Source organism: Aspergillus heteromorphus (assembly GCF_003184545.1).
Source record: "Aspergillus heteromorphus CBS 117.55 chromosome Unknown BO70scaffold_40, whole genome shotgun sequence".
Taxonomy (NCBI): Eukaryota; Fungi; Ascomycota; class Eurotiomycetes; order Eurotiales; family Aspergillaceae; genus Aspergillus; species Aspergillus heteromorphus.
Window position 1 is genome coordinate 142,991 of NW_020290445.1, and position 13,358 is coordinate 156,348.

Genomic DNA, 13,358 nt, shown 5'->3' on the forward strand with positions numbered 1-13,358 from the left:
TTCTTTGTCTACAAGTCTGGGCTGGACAGGTGCCACTGAATCCCACAGACACTGACATCCATCCAGACACGAGAGACAATCGTACCAACAGTACTTGCACCCTATTGAGAGACTACTATTTATATATATATCATATATATAGATATATATTTGTCTAATAGTGTGGTGTTGTGGTGTTTGGTGGTGTTTGTCCGCCGAGGGGCACCGCAGTCACATGACGCTATCAACCTGCGCCTCTGGCCGGCTTTCCCCTCCGTATCCACTAGTCCCAATCCGGGCCTGGTCCTCCCACGTGAGCAGCTGCACCAGCCACAGCTCAGCTCCGGCGGGCGGTGAAGGCGGACGGCGCCACAGCCGCCGGGTCTTTGCTGGGATCTCGTCTCGGCCATCCAAGCAGCCCATTCTATCCTTTCCTTTCCTTTCCTTTCCTCTCATCTCTTCTCTCCCCCAGCCTCTGTGCGTTACCACTTCACTGCGGCGGTCCCTTCCCTTCGCCTGGTGTTTCGTTTCGAGTTCACTCTATCCCCCTCAATCCCTCCATCCCTCCCCGCAGATTCCTCTTCCGACTATCCTTTACTCGACTCCCCGACGTCTGACACCACGCAAGCAATCCTAGACCGTCAGAATGAGCGCCCGTCATTTGCTCGAGGGGGAGGCCATGGTGGATGACGATGAAAACGATGAAGAGCTTGCCGATGACTACGAGGGGCAAGTTCGCGAGGGTGCTGGCACCAATAACAACTACGACTCGAGTGAAGAGGACGAGGATGATGACGACGATGAGGAGGCTGCCCGCGCTGTATGTCTCCCAGTCACTAATGGAGCGCCCATACGCTCTCGCACCCGTACTGACCCGATTCCCCACCCCCTCCCCACAGGTTCGTGAGGGTTTTATTGTCGATGAGGATGAGGAGATCGAGGAGCGCGCCGAGCGCCGACGGGAGAAGAGGAAGCAGAGGGACCGGGAACGTGAGGATGAGCATTTGGATGACGAAGATCTGGAGCTCATTGGCCTCAATCCCAACTTCCAGTCTTCCTCCGCCACAGAAGTATGTCTTGGCTTTCATTAACCCCCCCCCCCGGTCTTCGCTCCATCGCGCGTGGCGTGTCTAACTATCGCACTAGCCCAAGTTTAAGCGCCTAAAGCGTGGTCACAAAGATCGCGATACCCGGCAAGCTTCCCAGGGCATTGACGACATCTTCAACTCCGACGAGGATGAGGAACCGGCGGGCGACTACGGGAGGTCCGGTCATCGGAGACATATGCACGATGAGATGGACGACTTCATCGAGGAGGACGTCTTCTCCGACGATGAAATGCAACGAGAGCGCGAGGACCTGGAGGTTACCCGTGCCTCCAAGGGAGGACTGGGTGTTACCGATGCGACCGGCTTGGACGAGAATGCCCTCGAAGACATGCGCGCCGCGTTCGGAGATGGCAACGAATACCTGTTCGCGTTGGAGATGGAAGACCAGGAGGATGAGCAGGAGGAGAACGAGGAGAAGCATCTGGACTTGAAGGATGTCTTCGAGCCGTCACAGCTGGCCGAGAAGATGTTGACGGAGGAGGATAACCAGATTCGTCTGCTGGACGAGCCCGAGCGACATCAGATTGCCCGCAAGCCCTACCGAAATGTCGTCCTGACCGAGGAGCAGTTCCGTGAGGAGGCGGCCTGGATCTCCAACCTCATGCTCCTGAAGAAGCGCCTCGAGCCCGAGCTACGGGAGCCGTTCCAGCGCTCGGTGGCCAAGGTCTTGGAGTTCCTCATCACCGACGACTGGGAAGTGCCATTCATTTTCCAGCATCGGAAGGACTACATGATCCATGCGGCGAAGGTGCCGACGGATGAGGTGAGCGATGACGCCGAGGCCTCTCAGTACACCATCAAGGCGGAGAAGCTATTGAACATGACCGATCTGTGGGACATCTTTGATCACGATCTCAAGTTCAAGGCGCTCGTGGAGAAGCGCAACACCATCCAGAAGGCCTACGACAACCTCCAGAGCCTCTTCAGTGTGACCGACTCCATTGTGGAAGAAATGCTCCCGGTGGCAGTGACCATGGAGGAGCTGCAGGACATTCAGGACTACATCCACTTCCAGTACGCGTCCCAGTTGAGGGACATGAACTTGATGAACGGAGAAGCGAACGGGGAAACCCAACGGCGGAAAGCCTCGAGCAAGACTTTCTTCGAGCGTGTCCGGAATGGCAAGGCGTATGGGTTCGTCCGTGCCCTCGGTATCACGGCGGATGCATTCGCGCAAAACGCGTTGAAGGAAGGCCGCCGCCAATACACTGAAGATCCTGTGGAACGACCCGAGGAGCTGGCGGATACGTTCGTAGACGCCGACTTCTCCAACTCTTCGCATGTCGTCAAAGCGGCCAAGACCATGTTCGCGGAGGAAATCATCCTGAGCCCGAAGATGCGCAAGGTCGTCCGGCAGGCCTACTACATGAACGGCGCGGTCGACTGCTTCCGAACGGAGAAGGGCCTTCGTCGGATTGACGAGCAACACCCGTACTACGAGTTCAAGTACCTGCGGAACCAGCAGCTTAGCGACATCGCCCGTCGGCCCGAGCTGTACCTCCGCATGCTCAAGGCCGAGGAGGAGGGCTTGGTGGATGTCAAGGTTCGGTTCGAGAACTTCGACCACTTCCGCCAACGCCTGTATCAGGACATCGAGTCCGACAACTACAGCGAGCTGGCGGACGTGTGGAACCGCACCCGTCGGGACGTCTTGGATCTGGCGCTGGGTAAGCTCGAGCGGCTGATCAACCGCAGCGTGAAGGAAAACATCCGGCAAGAGTGTGAGAACCACGTGGCGAAGGAGTGCCGCGAGGCGTTCTCCCAGCGCCTGGACCAATCTCCTTACAAGCCCAAGGGCATGATCCTGGGAACGGTTCCCCGGGTGCTGGCTCTTTCAACGGGCTCCGGCGTCGTCGGTCGCGAACCCATCCACTGGGCCTACGTCGAGGAGGACGGCCGCGTGCTGGAGAACGGCAAATTCACGGATCTCTCCATCGGAGATCGCGAACGTGGTGTGGCAGATGGCAAGGATGTTGACGCCTTCCGAGAGCTTGTGCGCCGTCGCCGCCCCGATGTGATCGGCGTCTCCGGCATGACCCCCGAGACTCGTCGGCTGTACAAGCTGCTGGCGGAGGTGGTGGAGCGGAAAGACCTGCGCGGCGCGCTCTATACCGACGACCGGGACGACGAAGTCAGCGATCGTCTGGAGGTCGTCATCGTCAACGACGAGGTGGCGCGCCTCTACCAGCACAGCGACCGGGCCAAGAAGGACCACCCCGGCTTCGCCCCGTTGACGCATTACTGCGTGGGTCTGGCCAAGTACCTGCAGAGTCCCCTCAAGGAGTACGCCTCGCTCGGCCGGGACATTGTCTCCATCCAGTTCAAGCCGGGTCAGCAGCTCGTCTCCCAGGACCTGCTGTTGAAGCAATTGGAGACGGCGCTGGTGGATATGGTCAACCTGGTGGGTGTCGATATCAACGAAGCCGTGTCGGACCCGGCGACAGCCAACCTGCTGCCCTACGTCTGTGGTCTGGGCCCGCGTAAGGCGGCGCACCTGCTCAAGATCGTCAACATGAATGGCGGCCTGGTCAACAACCGTGTCGAGCTGCTGGGAGTGAATGCCCAGTATCCGGCGATGGGCATCAAGGTGTGGAACAACTGCGCCAGCTTCCTGTACATCGACTTCGAGAACGCGGACCCCGACGCCGATCCCCTGGACAACACCCGTGTGCACCCGGAAGACTACGACATTGCGCGCAAGATGGCGGCCGACGCGCTGGAGCTGGACGAAGAGGACATCAAGGCCGAGACGGATGAGAACGGTCCGGGTGCCATTGTGCGCAAACTATTCCGCGAGGAAGCGCAAGATCGTGTGAACGATCTGATCCTGGAGGAGTACGCGGAGCAGCTGGAGAAGAACCTGAACCAGCGCAAACGGGCCACGCTGGAGACGATCCGCGCGGAGCTGCAGCAGCCGTACGAGGAGCTGCGGAAGCAGTTTGTCTTCCTGAGCACGGACGACATCTTCACGATGCTGACGGGCGAGACGGCGGAGACGCTGGCGGAGGGCATGGTCGTGCCGATCTCGATCAAGCGCATCACGGACGACCACATTGACGGCAAGCTGGACTGCGGCATCGACGCGCTGGTGCCTGAGTCCGAGCTGACAGACCGCTACGACATCCCAGTGCGCGCGCTGTACCAGATGCACCAGACGCTGCCGGCCAAGGTGCTCTTCCTGAACCGCAAGAACTTCCTCTGCAATGTGTCGCTGCGCGAGGAGCAGGTAAGCCGACCGGTGGCCCGCACGCCCGATCGGCTACAAGGCGAGTGGGATGATCGGCAGGAGCGAGAGGACCAGGACGCGCAGCAGGAGAAGACGCAGAGCGGCGGACGCACGATGCGCGTCATCAAGCACCCGATGTTCCGGGCCTTCAATTCGACACAGGCGGAGGAGTTCCTGGGGTCCCAGAGCCGCGGTGATGTGGTCATTCGGCCGTCATCCAAGGGGCCGGACCACCTGGCGGTCACCTGGAAGGTGGCCGATGGCGTCTTCCAGCACATCGACGTGCTGGAGCTGGACAAGGAGAATGAGTTCTCGGTGGGCCGGACGCTGAAGGTAGGCGGAAGGTACACGTACAGCGATCTGGACGACCTGATCTTCAACCACGTCAAAGCCATGACCAAGAAGGTCGACGAGATGATTCTGCACGAAAAGTACCAGGATGGCAATAAGGACGCCACCTGTGAGTTTAGGAACCCCCCCCCCCCCCCATACCAATACTTATTACCATTTCTTCGAATCTTCTAACCCAAGCCCACCCTTTAGACTCCTGGCTAGAGACGTACACCAAGGCCAACCCCCGACGGTCCGCCTACGCCTTCTGCATCGACCCCAAACACGCGGGCTATTTCTCCCTGTGCTTCAAGGCGGGCGAGAACGCGCAGCTGCAAAGCTGGCCCGTCAAGGTCATCCCCCAGGGCTATGAGCTGCAGCGCAACCCCTACCCGGACATGCGGGCCCTGTGCAACGGCTTCAAGTTGATGTTTACCAACATGCAGGCCAACAGACGACGGTAAAGAGAGGAAAACGGAAAGTTCTTTTTTTTTTCTGTATACTGTAATATTTCTCTTCACATGTGTTTTTCTCTCTTTTCCTCCTCTGGATGGGTCCGGATGGCCGGTTTTCTTTATTGTGTATTTCCCCCCCCCTTTTTCATTCTTACGCACAGCAAGTATTAGCATCCTCTGGCATGGTTGCGGGAATTGAATCTATGATGGTTGTTTGATTGGTTGGCTTGGCTTGGCTTGCGCTCTGTATGTGTATGTTGTATGTATATGTGTATGTGTATTTGATGTAGCTTCTCTGGTGTATTCTTGATCCATAGTATACTTATGGTTGTGGTGGTGGTGCTGGTGGTGGATCACCCACTCCTTAGAGCCCTAAAGTAGACAGACAGACAGACAGACAGACAGATAGACAGCCTGACAGCTCTGACGCTGTCGCCTTGCTTTCTACTACTACATAGTATATATAGTTGCCGAAGAATTATAGAAGAGGACGAAAAGTAGAAAGTAGAAATTATGGAACAAGATTTACGATGTATGTATGTATGTACTCAGCTTTTGGGCTCTATCTCGGGGATAGTTGGGGGTTTCTCGTCTGACTGTCGGTCTGTCTAGACACATTTCTCGGGGACATGGTTGAAACATGGAACGTGGCACATTGGCACACAGGCTTAGAGACAGAAACAAGAAATAGAAAACAAAATGAAGCAAAACAAAACCAAAGGAAGGAAGAAGGCAGAAAAGCGAGAAAGTAAGGGAAGCCAAACACAAATCTAGCAGAACGCCAGCAATTACGGGTGTATCAAAACCAAATCATGAAGCAGCAGGCACGCGTGTATATCCAGTTTCATGCACGTATTTCTTGCTTCCTGTCCTGTCCCTCCATCCACGAAGCGGCACGCACTTAATAATCCTCGTCGGACTGCTCCTGGACTGCCCACCGGCGACTGTTGCGAGACTTGGCCGCGCGTTTGGCAGCGCCTCGGTCGGATGTCGCGTCCATGCGCACCATGACGGGGAGGCTGTCCAGCACGGCTCGGTTACCTTGGAAGTAGTGCGCTCCGAAGCCGCCCTGCAGGACTCGGCGCAGAGAGTTCAACCGGATCCACTTCCACCAGCGATCGATGTTCATCACTCCCTGTCGTCCGACCTTCACCGTGAGCTTGCTGCCGTAGTGGCGGTTCGTTTCTTGGTCGATGGCCGTGTTGTACATCGGACCCCGGCGGGGATTCTCCACCGTCGTAAGGATGGAAGCGAAGTTGCTGTGCAGGCTCTTTTTGTCGCGCTTGCTAATGCGCTTCGTGTGTACCGTTGCCAGCGACTGCAGTTGTTGCTCGAGCTCGTGCGTGTTGTGGTAGGCATTGTAGCGTTTGACCAGCTTGGGACCGTCGCGGCCACCGCTGGAGAGGAAGGATTCCTCCTCCTCTTCTTCTTCTTCATCCTCGTCCTCTTCTTCATCGTCTTCCTGCGGGGTGTAGCTCTTTTCGTACAGAAGGGCAATGTTCTCGCCGGCGGCAATCTGCACGGCGGAGTTGCCACTCTCCAGCTGGTCCATGAAGATTTGCACAGCTTCCTCGCTCTCCCCTTCGAGATCGTCGATTTCGGTCGCCAGCACACCCCATTCCTGCAGGGCCGCCGTGACACTGTCCACGTCGTCGCTGGCATCGATGGACTGCCCGTCCGATGCGGCAATGTCCAGGAAAAAGGTCATCTGGTCCAAGATCCCGTCCTGGCCGGCCCCTCCGTAGAGGGTGCACACGCCGAGGCAGTGGATCGCAGCGGCCTTGGCCGTGACAGAGGTGGAATCGCGGATCGTGCGGGTGAGCAAAGACTCGACATTCTCGTAGATCGTGTTGTCGAACGCCGACATGGTCAAGAGCTCGATGGCACGGAGGGCCAAGGTGGTCTCGCGCACGCTGTTCTCGAACTTGATGCTTCGGCCAAATGCGCCCACGAGGTCGGTGACGCGACCGCGGATCTGTTCCTCGACATGGTGGTATTTTGCCAGACGACAAAACGAAGCGTATGCATCTTCTCGACTAGAGACGCTACTGCGCTTGCGATCCAGAATATCCTGGATGACATCCCCGAGCTCCTGGGGCCAGTCATGGTTGTTCTCCAGCTCCGGGTTATCGGTGAGGTCATCCAGCGAGCCAATGCTGTCTCATTGAAAAAGGCATTAGTAACGGGCCCGAAAACTGGCTTGCAGGGCGACGATGACATCATGCCGCGTGCGGGAGGAACAAAGGAAAAAGTCGCGGCGCCTGGTCGATCGATGCCAAAAAAAAGGGACAAACTCACCTGAGGGCAGTGTCATCGCTCATGCTGCCAGTGTCCTCGTCGTCCGAGGGATATCGGCTTGCATTCCGGGAGGAAGGACGCGAATTCTGGGCGGAGTTGGTGCGCGACGTGCGGCGCGAGCCTTCGCGCGAGGCGGCTTTGCGAGAGACGGTCTTGCCGCTCTCCAGGACTTGACGGCGCAGGTCGGGCATCCTGCGAGAGACAGACGGGAGGCGTGTTTGCTAGGGAGAAGAAAAATGAAGGGGCTTGCGGGATAACACGGGGCGATGGATCCGAGGGTTGGATAGTGAGATAGCCAGGCCGGTGAGAGGTGGTGGTCGGGAAGTTGTGGAAGGAGAGGATGGTGCAGGTTGGCCAGGAAGGCTAAGCGAAGGGTATGCCGGTGAAGATTGTTGTAGCGAGCAAGAAGAATGTTTCGAAGACGAATGACATGGTAAGTAGGATGAGGAATGGATGGCAACGATCTTTCGGGGAGTTGAAAAGAAGAGAGTGGAAGGGAAGAAGACGAGAGGAAGAAAGAAAGAAAGAGGGAAAGAAAGTCGGCGCCACCGCAAGGCAGCCGGTCCAACAGCAGTCATGGGATTGACGACCACCATCTTCCATCTTCCATCTTCCATCTTCCATCTTCCATCTTCATAACTCGCATTCATTATTTCATACCAATAAATTGCGCGTGTTCTCGCCACGTGATGCGGGGTCTGGCCTTTCATCGTTGTCGCATTCAAAGAAAAATGATCAAGTTGAAGGTGAAGGTGAAGGTGAAGCTGGAGTTGAAAGATAAACACGGAGGAGATGGCCAGTCAGGGCCCACTACACACTACACACTACACACTACACATCGTCGCAGAGGCCTGAACCTGTCCATTGCCCCGGGGGTATCGAATCTCTTGTCGAGCCAGAAGAGAAGTACGTGCGTGCGTGATCTACTTCTGCTGCAGAACCAAGTCCAATATCCGGCGCCCTTTGCTGCCCTCCAGATATTCCCTGCCCTCCCGACCCCCTTCCTCCTCGTCATCCTCATCCCCAACTTCCAGATCCACCTGTAAGCTGGCTTCGTAGGCCCCCATCACCGTCTCCTCGTCCACCCGCACCCCGCCGTTGACCAGCACCCGGATGCACTGGGCCAACCGGGCAATCTCGCGGCGGGTCTGCGGGGGGATTTCGTCGTTTTGACTCGAGTAGACGGAGCTCGACACCATCTCCTCCATGCGCGTGATGGACACATTCTCCGTCGTCGACGATGCCGCCCCCGTGCCGTCCGTGTGCTTGGAGATCCAAATGTAGCCGTTCACCCCGAGGACCACGTCCACCTCGCCGCCTCCGTTCGCGGTGGTGACCGTCCAGATCTGTCGCCGCGACCGCGCCACTCCTCCAACGCCCGCCGCGCCCGCCGCCGTAGACCCCGCCCCAACGGCGCCCTTGACCGACGAGCTGGACGCTCCGCTGCCCCCTGTGCCGGTCACGGCCAGGAAAATACCGTTCCGCAACTTTCCGTACTTCAACGACCGGGTATGTAGCGAGGCGCCTCCATCGGAATGTACGGTCTGGACTTCGGCGACAACCAGGTCGCCCTCGCTGAAGAAGGTTCGGATCTGTAGTTCATCGGCACTGGTGCGTCGACGCAGGATACCACCGGGAAGGTTGATGGCGGAAAGGGGAAGCTGGGCGAGAAGGGGGGCGGCGACATCGACTTTCCACCGTCGGGACTGCACTTCGACAATGCGTCCGACGACCAGGTCACCGATCTCGGGGGTGTAGCGGGCCCGCAGGGGCTGGACGGAGAGCAACTTGTTGGTCTTTTGGACCGTACCGGCGACGGTGGCGATGATGGAGGTCGAGAGGGGGTTGGTGTACGTGCCATGGCCTCTGGAATCTCGTCAATGCGCGGGCCTATAACGTAGCACGCAGGGGGGAGCCAACCTCATCCATTGCGGATCATCCGTCACCACTTCTCCGGGGGTGAGAACGCCCGCGCCGATATTTGTTCCTGCCACCAAGCGAGGCCGCTTCGTCGGCCTCGAGGAGTCTCCAGCTGCCAGATCGACTCCTCCGTCCGAATCCACGGACATCAAATCATCGTCGGAGTCGGGGTACGGAATGTCGACATCCTCCACCACCGGAGGGAGAATCGTGATGGCCATGCTGGAGCGGGTCGACGCAATACAGGGGAGACCAGTGGCCGGCGATTCAATGAAGTCTCTGCTCTGTTCTGGCGAAAGAAGTCCGACGAGATGGGCGGGGGAGATCTTGCATCGGAGAAGACTTTCGGATGGCCGAGCAAACCAGACAAACCGGTGGAGACCCACGTGAGGAGTCCTCCGTATGTAAGTACGTCAATCACCAGCACAGCCGGTGGAATTTACTGGAATTGATGGAGGATCAACGATTAACGGAGTATTTATTACACGCTGGTGCACTGCCTCTGGCTCTTGCCTCCCAGGCCGAAATAGCTCTGGAAGCTCTCGCTCGCAAACGCACAGAAGAAGTACTAGATAATGGCGACATTCTCCAACACTGGAGACATCAAAAGGTAGCAGAAGGGGGGGGGGGGGGGGGGGGGGAAAGGGAAAAAGGAAGCAAAGGAAACAGTGAAGCTATGACGCCTCAAGAAACAGGCCCTGCGAGAACATCAATCAATCACAGAGCACCTCAATCCCTCCATGGGTTGGGTGGAAACTGGCTATCCGCTGGGCTCCTGATGGGTATCGTTCCATATCCACTGAACTATTCAAGGACATACAAGGGGGGGAATATGTAGTAATACACAAATGAATTGCAAACACTTGATCGCGGAGTGCTCAAGCACCCATGCCGGAGGATCTCTTCGAAGGGCGCTTGGGGGTTGCGGTTTCTTCGTCTTTCTTCTTCCGGCTGGAACGACTGCTACCCCCCTTGGGTCGATAACCGGCATCTTCGTCGCGCTTGCGTTTGCCCTTCGTACCGCCGGAAGTGGATGCAGTGTCCGCCAAGATACTGTCCTCTTCGTACAGGTCCTCATCTTTGCGGGACTGTGCGGGGGCCCTCTTGGACGTGCGCAGGTTCGAGGGTCGCATGCCTGATTTCTCCGAGGCATTTTCATTATCCTGCAAGAAGATTTGGGGTTGATTCTGACGTAGCCAGTTATGCACCGAGACGTGGCTTCGTAGCGCAGCTTCTCTCTCGCGGTCGGCTAGCGATGGCTTCTTGGGAATGCAGACAAGTTGCTCAATGGCCTCGATGTCGCCCAACTTTGCATCCAGGGCGAGGTAGTGCTCAGCCTCGTGCTCTGCGGTAAGGAAGCCAAGTTCCTGGGAAGGATTGTAATCGTCCGGGTTCTCCAGCTGTAAAGGCGCAGAATGGGGAAAGTCCGCCAGAGAGCTGTAGGACATTTGCGGCGCGAAAGCCTTGCTGCGCTTGACCTCATGCTCGACATCGCGGTAAGCATCGCCTGACATTCTGCCAGCAGCCACTCGGGCCTTGGCGTCCTTGAGTATTGAACTTGCGACGTCCGGGTCATTGTACGAGTTTGGAATATCTCTTTCGGGGGGCGAGTGGAATGAACCGTCTTCCGGCGCGCTCAGGTCATAGCGTAGACTGGGAGATACATGGAGGCTGCCGTTGAACTCGAGAAGGACTTCCAAGAGCTGACTACAATCGGGTTAGTGGCAGGGCATCGACAGGATGTTGTCAGATGGGGTCGCATACTCGTTCTGTTCCTGGATTCTCTTCGAGATATCCTCGATGCGCAATCCTTCGCGAACGAGCGACTCGCTCTCTCGCATCTGAAGCTCGAATTGGACCTTCAGCTTGGCAAACTTCTTCCTGCCATTCCGTGAGTCTTAATCTCGCCAACCGCGGTTCCAGGCGCGGATTGGGTCACACTCACTTGAACGACCGGTAGGACTGCCTGGTCGCAGCATCCGGCAGGCTTTCGGCCAAAGATTGGGTGTCGTCCACGGTAGTCGACATGTTGGGGAACGGCGCAAGCAGTCAGTTAAAAAACAATAGGGACGTCTCGCGTGGCAGATCCAGGAAGAGCTCAAGGGGCAGGAAAGGCGACGTGGGAGGGGAGAGGCGGGCGAGGAGAGAGAGGAGAGAGTTGAGGAGAGCGAGAGGAGCGCAGCGTGTTTGGACGAGCGCCTGCCGATCATCAGGACGGATTCCGCCCGCGCCTGGATTGCAGGCGGAGTGTTTCTGCCCGCCGTAAAAAAAAGTTTCCCTCCGCAGTCAATCCTTTCCGGCCTCTCCATTCTTGTCTGCCAAACATCTACATAAACCGATTTACTGTTACACTACCCGCCTTACCCCTCAAGCACCATGGCTGGTATCGGCGAAGAGAACCACAAAAAGCGCAAGCTACAAGACGCCACCGAAATCGAAATCGATGTTTCGGCGCCTGAGCCCCCGTCTAAGAAAGCCTTGCGAAAGGCTAAGAAACAGGCCGAAAACCCATCCAAGTCCACTACAGATGAGACCGCAAAGGCGTCGGCTCCAGCAGAAAGCGCGGATAACAACCAAAAGCGCTCCGAATATGGCATCTGGATCGGAAACCTACCATTCTTCGCCACGAAAGAGGATGTGCGCAAGTTCCTGATCAGCAACGGCTCCTTTGCGGAGACGACCATTACCCGAGTCCACATGCCCAAGTCTGGCGACAAGCATGGGAAGGCCCAAAACAAAGGATTTGCCTACGTTGATTTTTCCACGGAGAAGGCAGCCAAGGAGGCGCTTGGCCTCAGCGAACAGCTGCTTACTGGGCGTCGCGTGCTGATCAAGGATGCAAAGAACTTCACCGGCAGACCGGACAAACCTCGGGAGGAGGGCGCTGCTGGGGCAGCAGCTGGCAATGCGCCGTCCAAGCGTATATTTGTCGGTAACCTCAGCTTCGACACTACCAAAGAGCTGATTGAAGAGCATTTTGCCCAGTGTGGAACCGTGGCAAGCGTACATGTCGCGACATTTCAGGACTCTGGCAAATGCAAGGGTTATGCTTGGGTGGTGTTTGAGGATCTCGCAGCCGCCGAAGCAGCGGTGAAGGGCTTCGTGATGGTTAAGGAGGACGATGAGGAGGAGGAGGAGGAGGAGTCCGAGTCGGAGAGTGAGAAGCGCAAAAAGTCCAAGAAGCCGCGGCAGCGCAGAGTCTGGGTCAACTTTCTTCTTGGTCGGCGGATGCGGATGGAGTTTGCGGAGGATGCGACGACACGGTATAAGAAGCGGTTTGGCAAGGACGGCGAGGGCAAGAAGAACAACGCCGACAACGGTGAGGCAGAGCCGACAGAATACGGCTCTACCGGGGAGCCACTTCGCCAGTCACGACCTGCAAAGGCTAAGAAACCAGAGTATACACGATACGACAAGGAGACCGTGCAAAAGCTGAGCGGTGCCATTGTCGAAGGTCAAGGAAAGAAGACCACCTTTGATTAGATATGCCTGCGACTACGAGAGAGAGAGAGAGAGAGTCGGTCATTGAGGTGTGAATCCTCCTTGCTGGAAGGACAACGCTGGACTAAGAGGCGCTCCACAGCATAAAGTGACCACTTGAGGTCACTGCCCTTGTAAGCTATGAGCTGTGAGCTGTGAGCTGTGACATAAGCTGTCCAGCCCTTGCATGGAAGCCACCCACAGCTTGACCTTGGGGGTGGGGAGGGGGAAGATGACCGATATAGAAGCATTGAGGATGTGAGATCCTCAGTACACAGATACCCCAAAAGTCCCTTGTACAGTGCCGCATGTATGTATGTAGTAAGCCATGAAGCAGCATGATTCTCCCAGATAGATACCAGGCCACTGAAATGTGCTGTGTGTAACAACTGTATAGTAACTATAGTATAGTACTGGATGGTTACACATGCCCGCGGGGCTTAGTCAGACATGTAAACAGTAACTAGCAGCGTCACGGAACTGCTCTGGAGCTTTGCTGGGAGGCTTCCAAAGAACTCAACAACTCGGAACTCAAGTCCCTCGAGTCGCTTCCGTCCTCGA

General features: G+C 56.9%; 5 protein-coding genes across 5 annotated transcripts; 2 read left to right on the forward strand and 3 right to left on the reverse strand.

The window, feature by feature from the left end:
* The first annotated feature begins 456 nt into the window (after positions 1–456).
* spt6 (chromatin-remodeling histone chaperone SPT6) lies at positions 457–5,400 on the forward strand. Its single transcript, XM_025548369.1, has 4 exons — positions 457–799; positions 879–1,049; positions 1,126–4,774; positions 4,858–5,400. Exons 1-4 carry the CDS (start codon positions 626–628, stop codon positions 5,106–5,108), a joined length of 4,245 nt encoding a protein of 1,414 aa, XP_025395050.1. The 5' UTR covers positions 457–625; the 3' UTR covers positions 5,109–5,400.
* A 447-nt stretch (positions 5,401–5,847) lies between these two features.
* BO70DRAFT_168633 (IFRD domain-containing protein) lies at positions 5,848–7,674 on the reverse strand. The gene is made up of 2 exons (XM_025538343.1): positions 7,398–7,674; positions 5,848–7,255 (listed from the first exon to the last, which is right to left on the reverse strand). Exons 1-2 carry the CDS (start codon positions 7,586–7,588, stop codon positions 6,001–6,003), a joined length of 1,446 nt encoding a protein of 481 aa, XP_025395051.1. The 5' UTR covers positions 7,589–7,674; the 3' UTR covers positions 5,848–6,000.
* BO70DRAFT_168638 (uncharacterized protein) lies at positions 7,471–8,214 on the reverse strand. Its single transcript, XM_025538344.1, has one exon. It carries the CDS (start codon positions 8,105–8,107, stop codon positions 7,619–7,621), a length of 489 nt encoding a protein of 162 aa, XP_025395052.1. The 5' UTR covers positions 8,108–8,214; the 3' UTR covers positions 7,471–7,618.
* A 106-nt stretch (positions 8,215–8,320) lies between these two features.
* On the reverse strand, positions 8,321–11,345 carry BO70DRAFT_374555 (uncharacterized protein; the record flags this gene model as incomplete). The annotated part of the gene is made up of 6 exons (XM_025544977.1): positions 8,321–9,263; positions 9,318–9,539; positions 10,118–10,121; positions 10,204–11,024; positions 11,082–11,198; positions 11,263–11,345. The coding sequence occupies 6 exons, from the start codon at positions 11,343–11,345 to the stop codon at positions 8,321–8,323; spliced, it is 2,190 nt and encodes a 729-aa protein (XP_025395053.1).
* Positions 11,346–11,636: 291 nt separating this feature from the next.
* On the forward strand, positions 11,637–13,152 carry BO70DRAFT_366283 (putative RNA binding protein Rnp24). The gene has a single exon (XM_025544294.1). It carries the CDS (start codon positions 11,694–11,696, stop codon positions 12,798–12,800), a length of 1,107 nt encoding a protein of 368 aa, XP_025395054.1. The 5' UTR covers positions 11,637–11,693; the 3' UTR covers positions 12,801–13,152.
* The last annotated feature ends 206 nt before the right edge of the window (positions 13,153–13,358 follow it).

Coding starts and splice junctions, on each gene's coding strand:
- spt6 (XM_025548369.1), top strand. CDS start 626: ATGAGCGCCCGTCATTTGCTCGAGGGGGAGGCCATGGTGGATGACGAT. Junction 1,050..1,125: donor AGTCTTCCTCCGCCACAGAA/GTATGTCTTGGC, acceptor CTATCGCACTAG/CCCAAGTTTAAGCGCCTAAA. Junction 4,775..4,857: donor TGGCAATAAGGACGCCACCT/GTGAGTTTAGGA, acceptor CCCACCCTTTAG/ACTCCTGGCTAGAGACGTAC.
- BO70DRAFT_168633 (XM_025538343.1), bottom strand. CDS start 7,588: ATGCCCGACCTGCGCCGTCAAGTCCTGGAGAGCGGCAAGACCGTCTCT. Junction 7,256..7,397: donor AGCGATGACACTGCCCTCAG/GTGAGTTTGTCC, acceptor TCAATGAGACAG/CATTGGCTCGCTGGATGACC.
- BO70DRAFT_168638 (XM_025538344.1), bottom strand. CDS start 8,107: ATGAAAGGCCAGACCCCGCATCACGTGGCGAGAACACGCGCAATTTAT.
- BO70DRAFT_366283 (XM_025544294.1), top strand. CDS start 11,694: ATGGCTGGTATCGGCGAAGAGAACCACAAAAAGCGCAAGCTACAAGAC.